Source organism: Choristoneura fumiferana, chromosome 24 (genome assembly GCF_025370935.1).
Source record: "Choristoneura fumiferana chromosome 24, NRCan_CFum_1, whole genome shotgun sequence".
Lineage (NCBI taxonomy): Eukaryota > Metazoa > Arthropoda > Insecta > Lepidoptera > Tortricidae > Choristoneura > Choristoneura fumiferana.
In genome coordinates, this window is record NC_133495.1 from 7,089,950 (window position 1) to 7,109,686 (window position 19,737).

Here is a 19,737-nt window from a genome sequence, read left to right on the forward strand (position 1 = left end):
AAATAATCAGCTTTCAAATAAAAAAAAACCGCATTCAAATCGCTCCACCCGTTTAAGAGCTTCGGTGCCACAGACAGGCAAACACACATAGCGGTCAAACTTGTAACACTCCTCTTTTTGAGTCGGGGTTTAGTAAAAAATAACCGCGAGTACAAGCTGTCGAAAGTTACGATGATAAGGGTTCCGTTACATGTTACTAAATAAAATTTACACATAGAGCGAGCACTATGCGCGAGCGAAGCGTCTTTGTTTCAGCTCGGTTAATAATGCTTTCGTATATCCGGCTGTTGTTCGCTACAGAGGCCGTATTATCTAACGCGCTGACGTTCGCGATCGCATTCGCCATCTCTTTCTATCCTCGTCTTATACTGCGTGAGAGAAAGAAGTGGTGAAAACGATTGTGATACAAGTGTGATAGACATTAAGGCCTCAGGGCCTACTCCGAAGTTCGAAAATAGAAGTTAGTATCGTACTGTCCCTCTCGCTCTCGTATTAAATGGTATAAGTGTCAGAGGGACCGAAAGTAAGAAACTTCGATTTGCGAATTTCTTACTAGCCCTGCCGGTCGCCTTACTGAGCCGATTCGCGTGAATTGAAAGCCGTTGAAAACGTGAAAAAACAAGTTTTTATCATTTAGAAAACTAGTTTATATGTATACAGAACCATGAACAACGAAAGACTCTGTCTTTTATTTTGTTTATCAGAACAATCGATCGGTTACTCAAGAAGCCTCGCTTCCTGGAAGATTCAATCGAGATTGTGCGCAATTCGCAAGATTGATTCTAATTCGTCATTTAATTAATCAGTAGTCTTTAAAAAGAACTTTGGCCTAATTAATAGGCTCAGAGTTGTTCAGCGAGTAAGAACGATCGAAAGCAGCGCTGAATATGCAAACAATCGAGGTTCACTTACAGAATAGTCTAGCTGGCTTTTAAAACTTAGATTCTTAGATTAATTTTGTATTTAACTTTTATTCGATCACTAGAAAACATTATGAAAAATCTTAAGTACTCAATTTTGAAAGCCTAATTCTACTTATCTATTCCTTTTCCTACTTATAAGGAATATGAATTACTTTCTAAGTTAGTGAACTATACAGTAATTGGCCACGGTACAGTAATTTCCCACTTGAATTAAATCAAAAAATTACAAAGAAAAGTGGTGATAAATCATAACAAATATCGTGCTAATTATAATAATCTAGTCGCTTTTATCATTAAATTATTTGTATTATTGTTGTTTCATATAAAAAAAATCAAGTGGGCAATTACTGTAACGTGGCCAGTAACTGTATGGTTTTCCCTACCAAGTTAAACCATTGACCTTCATTTGACATTAGTCAGTTTCAATATAAAAGACATCAACGCGTATGGGTAAAAGTGAAATAGAAATGTTATTATATATATAAAAGAAGAAACTGACTGACTATAGATCAACGCACAAACCGCTGGGGCTAGAAATTTGAAATTTGAAATATATATTCCTTAATAGATGTAGACGCGCACTAAGAAAGGATTTTTCGAAATTCCACGGGATAGGGAAATATCTAAAATTTTTTCGCTTCTTTGTTTGTAGTCGAATCTCCGAAACTATTGAGCCGATTTTAAACATTCTTTCACCCTTTAGTAAGCTACACTATCCTTGATTGACATAAGTTACTTTTATCCGGGATAATGCAAAATTCCCGCGGGATAGAAATAAATTAATTTAATTTCGGAGCTAATTAAAAAATCTTACATATTATGTGATATGACTATCTCCAAATAACAAAGGCTACTTTTTTCTTCGGGAATTACCAAAATTCCATGGGATAGAAAAAACTGAATGCAATTCGGGGATGATTTTAAAAATTCTTTTCACCAATAGAAAAGCTACACTATTTCTCATTAGTATAGACTACTTTTCTTCGGAAAATGCAAAATTCCCGCGGATAGAAATAAGTAAATTCAACCTTGGCTTTTTAAAATTTCTTTCATATTATATAATTGACTATCCTCGATTGACATAGGCCACTTTTTTTTTCGGAAAATCCAAAATTCCGATGGGATAGAAAAACTGAATTCAACTTCAGAGCTGATTTTAAAAATTCTTCCACTCATATAAAGCTGCACTATTGCTGATTGGTATACTCTTCTTTGGGAAAATGCAAAATTCCCGCAGGATAGGTAGAAGTAAGTAAGACAATCCAAATTCGGAGCTGATTTTAAAATTCTTTCACTAATAGTAATCTGCAGTATCTCTGATTGACATAGGCTGCTTTTCTACAGAAGAATGCAAAATTCCCGCAGGATCGAAATAAGTAAATTCATCATTGGGGTTGATTTAAAAAGATATTTTACCAATTGAGAGCTACATTATCCCTGATTGGCATACGCTACTTTTCTCCGGGAAAACGTAAAATTCCCGCGGGATAGCAAAAAGTGAATTTAACTTCAGGGTTGATTTATTTATAATTCTATACCTAACTCCACCTGAACAGTACCATGACTGGCTGACTGACAGACAACGCATAGCCAAAACTACTGGTGCTAGAGACTTGAAATTGGCATAGATGGACCTAAAGTAATACAGAGGTGCACTAGGGAAAGACTAACACTTAGAAAAAAATCCATGGAATAGGAAAATATCTCAACTTTGTTTGTTTCTTTGTTTGTTGGGGGTAATCTCTATTAACAATAGAAAGCTACAATATTCCTGATGGACAGACTTCTTTTTTTAAAATGCAAAATTTCCGCAGAATAACAACAATGTTTTCAAATTCGGGGCAGATTTTCAAAATTCTTTCTTAATAAAAACTACAATATGTCTGTCATCGACAATTAAGAATATTAAAATAGATCATAACAGTAATTCATGTCCCGGGGACTTTACAAATTTCTCGAGATACAATCCTATATCGTGTAGGAAGTCGCCGGCAAAAGAAACGCGTAGTACTTTAACGTCTTTAACGTTTCAGCGAAACAGGGTTTCAGAGTTCGTACGAATTATGAATGATTAATTACGTATGTAGGTTGATTTTTAAATTCCAAAATGTGCACATCTGTCTAAAACAACGTCTGTACTGTAGTTATATTTCCATGTACCTAATCCCCGAAAAATCAATCAAAAAAGAAAAAAGGATCGCAGAAAGTAAATGTATGTTAATTTTACCCAAATTTAACGCGAGCGAAAGCCGCGGGCAAAGCTAGTTGATCAATAACCAGCATCAGAAGTCGAAGTAATTAGTAGAGTAAATATAATCTAAAGTACAGTTGAATGCATTAAGATTTACATAAATAACAAACGAGCAAACATACAAATATTTACACTATGTGCAAGCAAGTTCAAGGACAAACGCAAATACAGATAAGCATTGAGTTGGATTCAAGAAGAAGTTTCAGTTAATAATTTCATTTTTAATACATCATCCAGGTATGTTGTCTTTAACAAGCAATTCGTAGGTCTTTAATTATTTTGGGTATTTCGGATCTCTAGTAAGTAGTTTCTACTAAGTACTGAACCATCAACGGTTCTGCCATTTCAATCTCACAAACGTCATATCGACCACTAAAAAAATATACCTAATTAATAAGAGGAAATAAAAATAAAAGAGCTGCAGTTCCTCGATTATTAAGACGTCGTCTATCGAAGAAAAATATAATTAGCACCTCTTCAAAAAACTTTACTTAGCCAATTGCAATGAGCTATGTTTTGAATTTCGGGGGGAATAATCGATCTAGCTTGGTTTCGACTCTACGCATGTTATTCAGTTTTTTTTTTAAAGTACTAAAATGTAATCGCACAGATATTATATTATGTAATCTGTGGTATCGCACGGAAAATTATGCAATCTGGAATCTTCTAAACATTAAACAAAATATAAAATGACTCTTTATGGCAATTATCAATATACGAATTGAGATTGACAACCACTTTTTCTGAAGTCGGTTAATAATCTTGATGACAGAAGCGGTCATCTCAACGACATGATTCCTAAATTACTTTTCGCCGCCATTGTTTGTCAAATTACTCAATTGTAGGACACCACTTACATTCTCATAACAATTTAGTTTTTTACGTAAGTAATTGGAATATAATGTGTTGATGCGTAGAAAAGTGACAATTGTATGAATTAAGTTCCATAACTTGTTTAAGAAAGTGTCAAAAATGTATTATTTGTTATTAGTGGACTGCCACAAAAAACTACAACGTCGTCTTACACGTAAAGTGGTAGTTTTCTAGTTCAACGTATGATTGTCAAAGTATGCCTGACATGTTTCGATACAATCCAACGTTCATTGTCAAGGTTGGTTCTTGAGGGGTTGGGGTGTTATTTTCACAATTTTGTCTGAGTTTCACGGTAGTTATATATGTTCAACGTTTGTCTTGAGTTTTTGTCGTACCCAACACGGTAGTTGTTTGGACATCTTCGCTTCGATATATATATATTTAACGGAACCTAAAATCGTATTTACTCTCTTGCTCAAATTTGTTTCAAACGAGCGAGAGGGAAATATAATTTTAGGTTCTACTTTCGTGGCGTTTACTATACCTTAGATGGGAAACTACTCGAGGAGGTATCATTTTAATATCTTAGCAGCTTTATCAGTAACGAAAATCGCCTCGAAACTGAAATTTCCCATATCGCACTATTGCTGTCCCGCTCACGCTTATTAGAATCAGGGAGACGGTGTGATATCAGCTTCGAATTTCGAACTTGCGAGTAGACGCCCTTTAACGAAGCGCGCGCATTCCGCTGCCAACATTGACTTATGGATGATCCTCCGCGCGCATGCGTCAACGTCACCCATTATTCCGCAAATAGCAAAACGCTGAATCGTGACAGCCCTATTGAGCGGTGTTGCCAGTCGCAATGTATACATTTTTGGGTTAAATTTTATTTTTAATCCTGAATTTGATAATATTAAGAAACTTCATGATTCAAATGTAATCGTTACCTTATTGTGCATTAAAAATATAAACATTTGTGGCTTGTTTTAACACTCGTTGATAAATTTAATGTGACAGATAAACGACACTGTCTCTGTTTATTCAGACCAAACCAACGGAGACAGCTGTATGTTAGTCTATTTCAGGTTATAAGTTAATTACAAACTTTTTACTGACTCTTCTTTTACTTTAGGTTGTACTGTAATGTCAAGTCAATCCGACCACTAAAAGTGTGTGAAATTCAAATTTCACGATTTGAAGGCCACTTACATAATAAATAAATAATTAACATTGCAGGTTAATTAAAATCTCGTTTTTTGCGAATTAATCGGATTTCGACAGTCGTTAGATGCAGTAAGTAGAAAAAAGTGGTAGGCATTTGTTCATTGTTTTCTTATTATTTCAAAATGGTAATTTGTATTTCTTAAAGGCAAATTCATTTATTTTATATTTATTTTATTCATTTCTGAATGTCGAGACCACATCATAAATCATCAATACAACATACAATATCATATGAAAGCCGTTTATTTTATATTTTTATAGTTATAATCCTTTTTAGTTTAAAACAAGAGAATCACAATTGTTTAAAAAACCCCACATATTTCCCGTAACTTTCCGGATTTTCGCATAACCTGGCAACACTCGAAACGTCCTAACACCACGGTTCACCCCGGACACTGCCCCTTGCAATGCCAACCTCGTGCATTCCCCCCGACCCTACCCCATTGACTTAAGATTTACTATCGCAAAAACCGGTCGCACTGCGATAATTTTCCTTAGCATTCTATCTATTTGCAGTCCTGTAGGACTTTACGTGCTTTAGCATAGGGCATATTTTCCAATGATTTTTTGTTAGGTTAAGTAGATGGATCTTTACTGGTGCTGTTGCTATGGAGATAAATAAAAGAGTAAAAATATTCTTTGTGAAGTCTTTTTACCCAACTGCCCGGAGGAAGGTTTTTTGTTAAGTACATATTTTATAATAGAGTCCGTAGTAGTCCAAAAGGCTCGCCTCGTATATTAAGCTTAGAAGGCTAAAAGGCTTAAAACCTTTTTAGCCCCCAAGCCTAGTTATATTAAAGAGTCTTAATGTAAAAGGACATACATATTGAAATGCTGAAAGTTTATAGGCTACTAAGGCCGTAGGTTTTTTAGCCTTTTAGCTTCTAATCCGTTTTTTTCTAGGAAGGAGCGATGAATTTAGATACTAAATTATGTTCTCCGGGTGCCGATTGCGACGAGGTCGAATTATACATTTTTTTTTTGGAACCAAGGTAGCATTTATTGGCCTTAACAAAACTTAGTATTCATAAGGTACTTTTAAGAACATAGTATCTTTTATGACTAGGCTTAATGAAATGAATAGCTCTTCGCGAGCCTTTTTTGGCAGCTCGAGTCTGTTTTTTTGCAGCTCGAGTCTTTTCGAATTCCGGCAGAGTCGTCAACAGGCAAACATACCTACTTCAAACCTGATGTTTTTCGTATTATTCATCCATACATTTCGTATTATTCATACTATATTTTTACCTTTTCTTTTCATATTTTTTTGATGTTGTCATTCACCACATTTCTATAATTAGAAAGGATAGTATCTGTAGTCTTTCCTGAACAAATAATGTAGACGACGCATGTACAAAGTTTCAATAAAGAGTTTGTATACCAACGCTGTCTAGCAATTGGCCACTAATAAATAACTTTGTTAGTATACTAAATCATGAAATAATAATGTATAATGCCCGTGCGGTTGGTGTGTACGTGGGCCCGTCTGCCGCCATTTTTTTCTTTTTGCCGGCCCGACTGAGGGCTTGATTAATCGATAGTGGTTCAGTAATAAAACAGACATTGCTTGTCTACTAAACTTAAAGAGAATGAAACTTATTTAAGTACTAGCTTTTACCCGCGGCTTCGCACGCTTATAGAAATAGAAGTTGAATTGAAATTCCGGGATTTCGAAAATATTTTGTGGTCTTGATAAACTTACGCTAAAAAGGCTATGGAAATGGATTAAATTTGGCACATAATATACATTGCTTTTAAGTCAAGGCACACGAAAATGTTCCGACGCTGCAGCAGGGCTACTACGAAACTCGAAACTCGAAGTTGAACTGGGGGGCTACTACAAAATTCAAAAATCGAAGTTCGTATCGTACCGTCCCTCTCACTCTCGTGTTAAATAATATAAGCGTCAGCGGGACGGCAAGATACGAAGATAGAATTTTGCACTTCGTAGTATAAGGCCTGAATACTCTACATTCTAAGCGAGTTTTTCGTTATGCAGAAGCGGTGATTAATCGATGTTTGTACAGTAATAAAGAAGCGTACGCGCTCTTGTGTGGTGTGCGGTTTATGTTGCGAGCGCATAGCGATTTGCGTTTAATATAAGACTGAAACGACCAGCCCTAAGGCGCAAGCCACGCAGAAGAGACGTGGGATAGGGCCGCCCCTTGTATCACTTTTCATACTAAATGTATTGAAACGTCGCGATCACAGATATAGGTTACACTAGATTACGCAAATGCATCTACTTCGCGTGTCCGAACCCCGATCAAACGTCGGGGTTGGCCCCATACAAAGACTGACCGCTAACTGACTAATCATGACTAGTGACTGACTCGAGCCCCACGGCGCGGGCGGGCGGCGCATTTGAATCGATTTTGCGTGGACATCGGGCAATTCACATCGCTAATTCGCTCTTGAGGCGTCACAGTAGATATAAAAAAGTGACACGGTTGGTTTTCATACATATGAGGTGTTTGCGTTATCTAGTGTAATCTATATCTGTGGTCGCGATCCAAAGCAGACTTTAGACGAGGCGGAGAGGCCCTCGCCCGTGTCCGCCCCGCCTGCGACGCGCCCTCGTCCGACGTCTCTTCTGTGTGGCTTGCGCCTAAGGTCAGTTTAAGGCTGTGTTTCCATCAAAGATATGCAAGGATGTGTTGCGAAAAATATGTTTGTCATGTCATGATCATGAACCAATAGAAATGCTTCATTTACCTATCCTCGGTCAGCGCAGCTCTAGTGGAAAGTCTTATACAGGTGGTAGGACCTTGTGAAAGGTCCGCCCGGATTGCTACCACCATCTTGCTCGCTAATCCTGCCGTGAAGCAGCAGTGCTTGCACTATTGTATTTCGGCTTGGAGAGTAAGACAGCCAGTAAAATTACTGACACTTGAGGTATCCCATCTTAGGCCTCTAGGTAGGCAACGCATCTGCAATACTCCTGGTGTTGCAGATGTTTATGGGCGGTGGTGATCTCCTACCATCAAAAGACCCACTTGCTCGTTTTCCATCCAGTTGAATAAAAAAAACAGCTCAGCAGAACGAAGATAGGTAAATTAAGTGTTTCTATTTGTTTATGACAAAGAAATTCTTCACATTGCATTGCATTCACGCACATCTCTGGTTGAAACGCAGCCAAAACCTGCAAGCAAAATAGTGCAAGTCGCAATCCATTCAAACGCGCTCGCTTGACCAATTCAAACCTGTTGAGTTTTGAACGCAACCTTATTAGATTTTTATGTTGGCTACTCTGTTTTCCTTATGTCATGTCTTGCTTTTCTGTTGTTCTGTTCGAAACAATACACGTTTTTTTTCCTTTCTAAGTTTAGATACTTTTATTTACAATATTTCAACCTAAATATCAACAAAACCCGTACGCTCTGTCTCACAATGTAATGAAATACAATTTACACGATTTTTCTTGCAAATCTTAACGACTTAGTATTTTGTTTTATTGGATAAACAGCATGTCGCCAGGCTCTCATTATAATTGTGCGACGTGGCGCTGCTGATACGTTACCCGCTAATCGCTTCTCAATTAAACCGAGTATTTATTTACAACATAGCTTAGCTTGTCCATAAAATCAATGCAAACTCCCGTCTCTATGGACCGTCCATGGACCCATTAGGGAGCCTATGAATTTGTTTCAAAACGTTATATTAATAATGGCACAACTGAGTAAAGGTTAGACCACACTATTGCTCAAAATATTTTGACGCGTCGTAAAACCAATGACTTGACTTATGCGTCACCATCGTGTACTTAATGCTGACACGTCTTAGAGTTGTGTCAAAATCCAAAAAAGTAATTGCAAATGAAAAATTAAAATGAAAAAGTGTTTATCCTAATATTTTTTACATTATACTTGAGTACAGCACCTAATTACATTACCGGTTTGGAAGAATCGCATCAAATAACTACATAGTGCGTGGCCACGTCATTGCGTTTGTGCTGCGTCTGCGTTATTTGAGCAGCTGTGTGGACAGTGTACGCTAAAAACGTGACGGAAAAGTCACTGCGTTTACAATGCGTCCAGCCCAGCGGTATGGACAGTGTGCGCTAAAAACGTGACGCGAGAGTCATGTCACTGCGTTTATGACGCGTCGGCGTATTTTGAGCAGCAGTGAGGAATAGCCGCGTTCTATTAAGTTTTACGACCTAGGTTGGAAAGTTGGAGGTTTTTGATTGAATCTCTTTGATGGCCCGTGAAGGTGAAATTGAATGGGTTCGTTACTTTGATTGAATTAGTGCTCGGTGTTTTTAGCTGGTTTTGTTTTGATTGGTTTTTTAGGGTTCAGTGCATAAAGGGTGCCACTGGGCTCGTGGGGCACAAGCCTACGTCGTTTAAATCGTTATATAGCTACTTGAAATTTACTCCGCGTAGCTAATAGGTACACTTATGTAGTGATTGAGAAAAAAAATAATTTCGTTTAACCAGGGATGTTCTACATGACGAGGAGGTTCCACCAATCATTTTTTGAAGCCAATTTGAATTTGAACGGGGGGAGGGGGCACTATCCCCATTTCCGCGGTTGCCGCGTATACCCACAAATCGTACAATAGCGGACTACTAGGGCTCGCAGGACATCATAAACCAAAGACAACTCACGCATCCTTGCGGGTCGATGAGCTGCGCGTACTTGGACTAAACTAAAACAATGAACGCACATAACCAGGAATCGTGCATGTAATTCCTGGTGTACAATAAAGAGTACTTGTATTGTATTGTAATTTTTACCCCATAACGGAGATACTTATTCAGGCCGCGACAACACCGCTGCTTAAAAAACGGTGACGGTGCGGAATCGCAGTGACGCATCGTATGCGCACTGTTTTTATCGCATGCCCTCCACACCTATGCTCAAACTACGGAGGCGGTGCGGAATCGCAGTGACGTGCCGTAAACGTCAGGACTTTACCCCATGCTCCCTACCAAAAGTCCTAACGTTTACGGCACGTCATTGCGATTCCGCACCGTCTCCGTATTTTGAACAGAGATGTGGAGGGCATGCGATAAAAACGGTGCGCATACGATGCGTCACTGCGATTCTGTACCGTCGCCGTTTTTTAAGCAGCGGTGTGGCCGCTCCTTTAAGGAGGGAGCATTTCGCCCAACTTCATAACCTACAAATAGCGCACTACCAGGCCCCTGGGCTATTTCACTACGCTGACAGGTGCAACTACTACTTTCATAGTTTCACAACATAATTATCATTAAATTTAGACACAAATGATTGTCAGTCGACATCTCAATGACGTGTCACGTTGGTGAAATGTGTAGGACCAGGATAACAGAAACTAAAAGAACTTACGCTTCCTTGCGGGTCGATGAGCTGCGCGTACTTGGGCGCCTTGGCCTTGCTGCCGTCGGCAAACACGCCGGCCAGCCGCAGCGGCGTGCCCGGCCGCGCCGCCGCCCGCTCGTACTGCGCGCCGACGCGTCCGCTGTCTACACACGACAGAGCATGTTAGTACAAACTACATATCCAAGGGTCTCCCGACATCTATCGACGCGGTCGGCTTAAGCGATCAAAAAACGGTTTATGTCCACGCAAGTGTTGCCCAAATGCAAGAACAAGACGAGACTTAGCCAGTCTTGGTCTTGGTCTTGCGCCAATACACCTGGTCTTGGTCTGGTCTTGGTCTTGCGCTCCAGTCTTGGTCTGGTCTGGTCTGCAGCAAGAGTCTTGCAAGTCTTGCAATTACCTATTAGTCTTTTACTATTTATTAAAGTTTACTTTAAATCTTAGAAAAACGTATTAGAATTGGAACATTGTGAGCTTGAATTAACATAGCCATAGTAAAGATCAAGCAGATTAATAAATAACTGAAGATTTGATAAGAAATTCGAAAAATGACTAAATGTACAATAATAGTACCTAAGTAATTAGTTTAAAACCATATAAGTAATCAATATTATAATATATACTTACTAGAATGAATTAATATGACATCTACTACCTATCCTTACCATTTTATCCTAATCATAATACTACTTGCGTGATCAGTATAATGTATTCATTTTCATTCTAAGCACTCTGAAACTTATTTATTCTTTGGAACACCTGTAGGTATCTAAAATTCGAAAATTATTTTGCATGAGTATACCTACGCCCTATGGCGGCAATCAAATAGTGTCAAATGTATGATTTCGGCGTGGCGGCAACGATTGTTTTAGATTCAAAAGAAGCCGCGTGTATCATAACCATATACTTCCGAAAAGCGGCAAATTTCTTTGAGAAGTAAGTACAAACCTTTGATGCCGCATTATCAAAGTGCCGATGGTTAACATAACTATGCATGCACTCAGTTGATTTTAATAGATATTTTTTTATTCGCTATGTTTATGGTATTAGTCGTAATGCGCATAGTCCAGTTTTTCAATATTCTTTGATACAGTTTTTGCGTCTCATAGAACTCCTAAGCGTACCTACCTATACACGAACTGTTACACTAACTACTCAGTGAAATAGCGCTAAGTCCTAGCTGCAAGACGCAAGAGTCTTGCAGGCTATGTCTTGTTCTTGCTCAAGTCTTGCACGGTCAGTCTTGGTCTTGGTCTTGCTAAAATACCGGTCTTGTTCTTGGTCTTGGTTTGCAAAAACGCAAGAACAAGACCAAGACTGCAAGACCAAGACTGAATTTGGGCAACACTACACGCAATAAGAGCGAAAAAGACATCTTCTCGTCGGTAAATAGTTATTTGTGATACGAGGTTGGTAAGTTAGGTTTTACAAATGAGTTGACGATAAATCCGAGCCGCAAGGCGAGGGTTTTCATCGTTACGAGTTTGTAAAACCTTGCCAACCGTGTATCATACGACGTTTTTCAATACATTTGTGACAAAATAGGCAATGAATAACACAAAATTGAAAAATAAAAACAAAACAACGCAGTTGTACAAAAATGGCGCGAGCCGATCGACGTCTTTTTCGCCCTTATTGCGTGGACACAAAGCGTTGTTTGGTCCGCGTCCGCGTCAATAGATACGGGGAGACCCATAAACTTTATCATCCCAGCTTTTAAACGCCCCACTACAGGACACAGACCACCTCTCAAAATGATAATACCTAATAATAAGTAAGTAGCTTATGTAGCAAGGACATACAATAGAGAGATCGTTCTCCAGGCGGATCAAATACCAAAACGTTTATTTTACAAGAGCTGCATGTGTGTCTCTTTTTAGGGCCTCAGCTAATTCGCGCAGGTGCTTTTTTCATGTCATCTAATAGAGCAGAGCGGCCATTATCATTTTATTGAGCACCTGTCTAATTACCGTACCGCTTTTTTACCGCACTAGTGACACGGTAATTAGACTTGAGTGTTCAGATGAATGTAAATGGCAGCCATCCTTTTTCTAGATGTCCACTCAGTTTCAGTGCCTTGTCGCTTTTGCCTAACAAAAAAAGCGGTACGGTAATTGACAAGATTTCATTTTTTTAACACCTGTAAATTACTACAGGAATCGAAAGAGTTTTGCCTCCTGAACAAGGGAAAATATTTATAAAAAAAACTGAATTTGCCAACACTACCACAGAATAGATATGATTCCTTTGTCTTTTTCACCAGAAAAAGGAGCTCTCATAATTTTGACAACTTCTACGTCAGATTTTTTTTTATAAGTAGCCTGTATAGTGTCCTTTGTTTTTTTTATAAGCGTCCTGTATAGGCGCAAAGTCATTTTTACGTGTTTTTTTAATAGAGACTAGACAAAAGTAATGGATCTTTTGTGTGGTAGTTTTGGAATAAGCACATCTAAAAATAGTAATAAATTAATTAATAATCGTAGCGAAATTTTAAAAATATCAGCGTCTTTCTCTTTCCAACCAGAATACAGAGAACGAATCAAATTATAGTCTTAGAAATATGAAATCTTGTCAATTAGACGGGTGCACGATAAAATAAGAATGACCGAGAGCTGCGTGAGGCAGATCTTTGCTCTATTGAATCCTATGGAAACAGCACGCCGCGTTTTCAAAACAAAATACATAATTTGAATTTAGTAACGGGCAAACGGGTGGATGCCGCTTTCAACTGAAGCAACTGGAGATCTATAGGGTAGGTCTATGCCTATGGACGTCCTAAGGCTGATAGCACGATGATAAACCGGTGGATAGAGGTGAGATTGAGATGCTATTAGTATGTATTTATGTATGTAAAATCTTTGGTGCACGAGTACAAAAAAAAATACAATTGACAAACTTTGAGATACATGTACCACAGTCACGAGCGTAATTTGAGAACCACTTTAAGATCGAATATCTGTCATTTTGTATGACAATTCAAAGGAATTTTTGACGAAATAGGTCCCGAATTAACGATCTTTTAAGGGATCTCTACCAGTCAACCTTTGAGTGGATGAGAGGACCAATCTGTTAAGGATCGACGAAGAGGTGCAGCAGTCGTTAGCGTCGGTAAGCTTTTGTTTAACAGTGGACGTCTTCCAGAGCTGATGATGATGATGATGATGGCTGTACCTGAGGTGGGCCGGGCGCGGTACGCGGTGAGCGCGCGCGGCGACACGAGCGCGAAGGCGCGCGCGCGAAGTAAAGCCGCAACGGAGCCGCGCGGTGCCGCCAGCGCGCCGCCGCGACAGCCGCAAGCCGAGAACCAGCCTGTGGACAAACACTTCCATGATTATGCGAGCCTAGTACAACTTATACAGAGGTCTTAAGTAGTCTTAGTACCTCCTTTCTACTAAAGCTTCCCTAGTCGTTAAATAAGGGGATATGATATGATATGATTTCAGCAGTGCGTATCGCGGCAGCCGCAAGCTGAGAACCAGACTGCGGACAAACACTGCCGCCATTATGCAAGCCTAGTACGAAGAGGCTTAGATCTACCTACTGTCTATAGCTTTAGAGGCTTTTAGGGAAGCTTCCCTAGTCGTTAAATAAGGCAATATTGATATAAATGGCATACTTCGGCTGGACGTCGCCGCGGCAGCTGCAAGTCGAGAACCAGCCTACAAAAAAACACTGCCGTGATTATGCGACCCTGAGGGCCTGCTCCGAAGTTCGAAAATCGAAGTTCGTATCGTACCGTCCCTCTCACTCTCGTATAAGTGTCAGAGGGACCGCACGACACGAACTTCGAGTTTCGAGTTTCGAACTTGGTACATTTTATCCAGAGGCCTGTCTAACCACTCTCTAAAGCTCTACCACAGAATAATAATAATAATAATAAGCCATTTATTTCGGACAGAATCCATAGAGGTTAGTTACAATGAAAATACAAACAAGTAAAACAAGTAAGTAAAGTATAATGGAGCGGCCACACCGCTGCTTAAAATACGGAGACGGTACGGAATCGCAGCGATATGCCGTAGGTGTCACGATTTGATCGCATGCCCTCCACACCACTGCTCAAAGTACACTGACGGTGCAAAATCTCAGTGACGTGCCGTGAACGTCACAGTTTTGTGTGGAGAGCATGCGGTAAGGTCCTGATGTTTATGGCAACGTCACTGCGATTCCGTACCGTCTCCGTATTTTGAGCAGCGGTGTGGCCGCTCCTTAAAATAGATAGTAAATTTTCGCGAAGGAGTGAAACAACGCATAAACCCATGTTCAGTAACACCAAGCAATTATAACCATAGAAGCTCCCATAAAACGATATCTCATTAAATTATACCACAAGATTATTTTATTATGATGGTAAACTATAACCGGTAGTTTTTTCAATAAGGCATAATGTAGGTGTGTACAGTTATCGACAGTTAGGGCTGCACTCGTCTAAATAAAACTCCTATGTCATCATCATCATCATCTCTGCCTATATACGTCCCACTGCAGGGCACAAGCCTTCTCTCAGAATGAGAGGACTAGCGCTGTAGTTCCCACGCGGGCCCAGTGCGGATTGGGAACTTCACACAGCATTAGATTTCTTCGCCAGTGAGTGCAGGTTTCCTGACGATTTTTTCCTTCACCGTAAAGCTCGTGGTAAATTTCGAAAGTAAATGCGAGCCCGGGCTTGAACCCACGACCCACTGCTTGAGAGGTAATAGGTCAAACTAGTAAGCCCACGGCTTTTCTTAAGTGGTGAACAAAAAAAATAGTTTTTAACGCAGCATAAAATGCATGCTAAATTGGTCTATATTGGCTGGCATAATTGTTAAAGGTCATTCATTATGTAGTGTTAGTCACAATGTACTGTATCATAACTCTTTTTCTCTGAATCCATTATTTTTTCTGAATTGTTTTAAAACAAACCTAACTTAACCTTACAGTTGTCTGCCTAAAACACCATCTGACCATTTAAAAAAAAAACCGAATAAATAATTAAGATTGGTTTTTTGGAATCTTTTTGTATTTTTTATTTCAATTCCAAATGTTTACTTTTACGGTCATCCCGTAAAACCTAAATTGAAAATACAAACTGAAAATATAGATGTACAGAAAAACCAGAAAAATAAGACCATCACTGGGAATCTGGTCACTGATGGACCATCAGTGGTGTAGCGGTATAGCACGCGGTACGGATTACCGAGGACCTGGGTTCGATTCCCAGTGATGGTCTTATTTTTCTGGTTTTTCTGTGCATCTATATTTTCAGTTTGTATTTTCAATTTCGAATAAATAATGACAAATTACATTAAATATATATTGACATTATGTCTTTCAACAATTATGCCACTAGATACGCACACTTGTTAAATAATTCATTACTAACAACGTAAGCTAACAACTAACAGTTGACCTATTAAGTACTTCTTTAAATTCCGATGAAAATCAGTAAAAAAGTCGAATCTAAAACTGCTAATCGCTATCAATTTACGACCTTACCTAACTGTTTATAAGACGCATTTTCGTACGTGACCTTAGACATGTGGCATTAAATTTAACCCTTCCGATGCCCTAATCAAGAAAAGGTCGCCGCTTTAACGTTAACCCTGTTTTTACTGTATTCCATTAAAGGTTCAAAAACACCTCATTGAATTTAACGTGAAGAATGTTGTAGGTAATACGGTATTTGACAACTCCTGATTTTGCCATATCTTAATATTATTATGAAAATATATACAGATAGTGTTTAGCGAAGAGAAAATTTAAATCGTTGAAAATTGATTTATAGTTTATTTTTTGAAAAAATCTATATACCTGTCTCTTTCTCAAACGCTTTTCTCTCTATGCAGCAAGTATGGCTGTACTGGCGTGTGACGTCACAAGCCAGTATGTCTTTCTCTGTCTACTTAATCTTGAATTTCAAACCTTATAACTCTGTTATTTGTAAAAGGTAGCTTAAAATAGTTTTCTATTCGATAACAGGCATTGTGTAGTTTTTATTTATAAAACATATACAAAATAGTCAAATACCGTATTATTAATTAGTACAGGAGAAAGTACAGTCGAAACCATTTGATTTGAGTGTGAGACCTCACAGTAAGTGAGAAAAAGTTCAGGATGGTAGTAAGTATATTTAACTTTCAAGGAAAACTATAACGGCTAAGTTTGTTTGAGAATTATTAGTACTAGTTTAAGAGTAAATAGCAGCCTAAGGTATAAAATATACCTAAACTTGGATGATAAAATATAATAATAAAATTCGAAATCCTTAGAAAAATATTACTTAATTTTTTCGTAATGGCTATGTTACCCTATTTTGGGCGTGTCCGACACGCTCTTGGCCGGTTTTCACTAAACGAATATGAATGTGTTTTTCAAGAAACGCTTTAGCTATCCTCGCTCCGCGCATGTCTAATAGAAACAGCTCACGTGGATAGGTAAATGAAGCGCTTCTATTGGTTCATGAAAAACACCCTCGCAGCGCATCCTCAAATGCACACAATCACTCGGTGGACAGCAGCCTTAACATTTGTATGTATGTATGTAAACTCTTTATTGTACAACAGAAAAGAAACAAAACACAATTGACAAACTTTGAGATACTTGTACAAAGGCGGACTTATCCCTTTAAGGGATCTCTACCAGTCAACCTGAGTAGATGAGAGGAGTAATCAGTTAGGGTCCGACAAAGAGTGAGTTTAAGAGTAAAAAAAAACCTTCTTAAACCGTGGTCCGGTTGTGTAGTCCGGCCAGCCGGACTGTGGAAAATTTATTTTTTCCGTGATACGGTTAACCGCTCCAAGGAAAAGAAATAATTTTCAGCTGTCGGTCAACCGGACCATGGAAAATCTTAACCACTTGTAATAAATCAGAATGTAATCTTTTTGCTCGAGTGTCACTCTTTAGTGAAGTATGGTAATTATTCAAAGATAAAAGACGAAACATTCATATTGACAGTGATCTGACTTTATTGTTTATCAAAATCGCATTGCGTTGGTTGTATTAATTTTAAATCAATAAAATTAAATAATAACATGTCTCAACCGAAATTTATAACCAGGAAAGGTGGACAGTACTTTTATACGCCGGGCACCAGTACTATAAAAATAGTAGTTTATGATTGTGAGAACATTATGGGGGATTTGTTCGCGTTCGCCAGCCGGACTAAGGATTTGTACTTTTCGATTGTTTCGGTGGCAGATATTACCGGACCAAGGTACAGTGTACAGATGTACAACCAACCAAACAGTATCGCCACCGGACAATCGAAAAAAGAAATTTTCCACAGTCCGGATGCCCGACTACACAACCGGACCACGGTTTAAGAAGGGAAAAAAATTGTGGAAGCTACTATCTATACAGTCTTTTAAACAATATAATACATAAACTACAATATAAATACTTGAGGCATCCCATCTTAGGCCTCTAGGTTGGCAACGCATCTGCAATACCCCTGGTGTTGCAGATGTTTATGGGCGGTGGTGATCTCTTACCATGAGGAGACCCACTTGCTCGTTTGCCATCTAGTCGAATAAAAAAAAACAATAAACTACTATATTTAATTGAACCCGAGACAATGCAGCGACTGCAGCAGCCTTTATTGTAAGTTCTTTTCCTTTAACCACGCCGCAGGACATGCTTCCAGCAATCTCATTATTCTATTCCATTTATTTGCATGACAGTTCACGCGGCGCGTCAATACAGACATTATTATTCAATGTCGGCCATTTGCAATGCAAAATGCATGTGTGCAGTGCTTAGGGAATCAAGTTGGGTACTGAATCACTAAACTAAGTTACTTATTGCTTAATAACTGCGTAACCTTACACTGAACAATAAGTCTTCATTTAAATCCTACTACATATTTACCTACTACTCCTCTCTCTCTTTCTCTTTCCCCCCTTCGGTTCTTTTATCTTTTCATTGTATAACTAGATAATGCCACGAGACTTTAAGTGAATGATTACACACACAGCTACAAAAAGAACTATATGCACAAAAGGAGAATGAATTAAATGAATGAGTAAATGTCAAAATCCTGCTGTCATTACACGACATGTTGTAGCTGTGTGTGTAATCATTCACTTCAACTCTCGTGGCACTTCCTATACTCGTACGGAGTGTCTACTCTTGTTTCTGATATCCTGTCAAGTGGTCAAAGTTTAACTGGAAGAGCTCCTTTAAAGGGATAAGTTCGACTTTTTACGCCTTATTATCTTGTTACTTTATGTTTTTATGTAAGTGCAAAAATAAGTATATATTCCAACCACTCAAAAATATGTTACTACATGTTACTGCGTCGGAATAAGAGTCTGTGGTCCATATTTTTGAAGCTTTGAATAAATTCATATTTTACAATTGACTGTACAATAATAGTACATTGTTTCTTAAGGGCGGTAAATAAGGAATTACGAACGATAGTCTATTAGAAGCCCGAAGTCGAAGACTGAGGGCTTTAATGAGTCGTTGTTCGTTATTCTAGTACCGCCCTTGCGACATACAATGTTTTTCATCACATTTGCGAGTAAAATTGTTTATTTGTAAGACAAGATATTATTTTTGCTTCATTGCCGATAAGTTTTGAAGAAAGGGCAATTCAGCTGCCACATTTTAGTTTAAACGTACGAAACCAGGGGTAAAAGATAGTTTTTATGTAAAAAAAAACTTGCATTCCCATCCATCGCATCCTAAAGTAGGCTGCGCGTCTGAGGCGGGATCATAACGCGGTTGTTCCCCCGCCACTCTCACTTGCACAGAGTAACCAGCAGAGGGATCAAAGTCAAAGTACAAAATTAGATGGGACACTTGACACCAATTGACCTAGGCCCAAACTAAGCAAAACTTGTACTATGGATACTAGGCAACGAATAAACATACTTATATATGTAGATAAATACTTAAATACATATTAAACATCCAAGACCCGAGAAAAACATTCATATTTATACAAATATCTGCCCGCCTATATACGTCCCACTGCTGGGCACAAGCCTCCTCTCAGAATAAGAGGGCTTGGGCCGTAGTTCCCACGCGGGCCCAGTGCGGATCGGGAACTTCACACACTCCATTGAATTGCTTCGCAGGTTTGTACAGGTTTCCTCACGATGGTGTCCTTCCCTGTAAAGCTCGTGGTTAATTTTAAATTTAATTTCGCACATGAATTCCGAAAAGCTCAGAGGTGCGAGCCGGGGTTTGAACCCATGATTCACTGCTTGAGAGGCGATAAGTCAAACCACTAGG

At 38.7% G+C, this 19,737-nt stretch overlaps 1 protein-coding gene across 1 annotated transcript in view; it reads right to left on the reverse strand.

Moving 5' to 3' along the window:
- B4 (imaginal disc development protein B4) overlaps window positions 1-19,737 on the reverse strand; it is a 174,519-nt gene that overhangs the window by 11,405 nt on the left and 143,377 nt on the right. The window contains exons 3-4 of the mRNA XM_074106649.1: window positions 13,690-13,827; window positions 10,525-10,661 (exon numbers count right to left, since the gene is read on the reverse strand). Coding sequence (XP_073962750.1) covers window positions 10,525-10,661; window positions 13,690-13,827 — 275 coding nt within the window. The remainder of the gene's footprint in view (window positions 1-10,524; window positions 10,662-13,689; window positions 13,828-19,737) is intronic.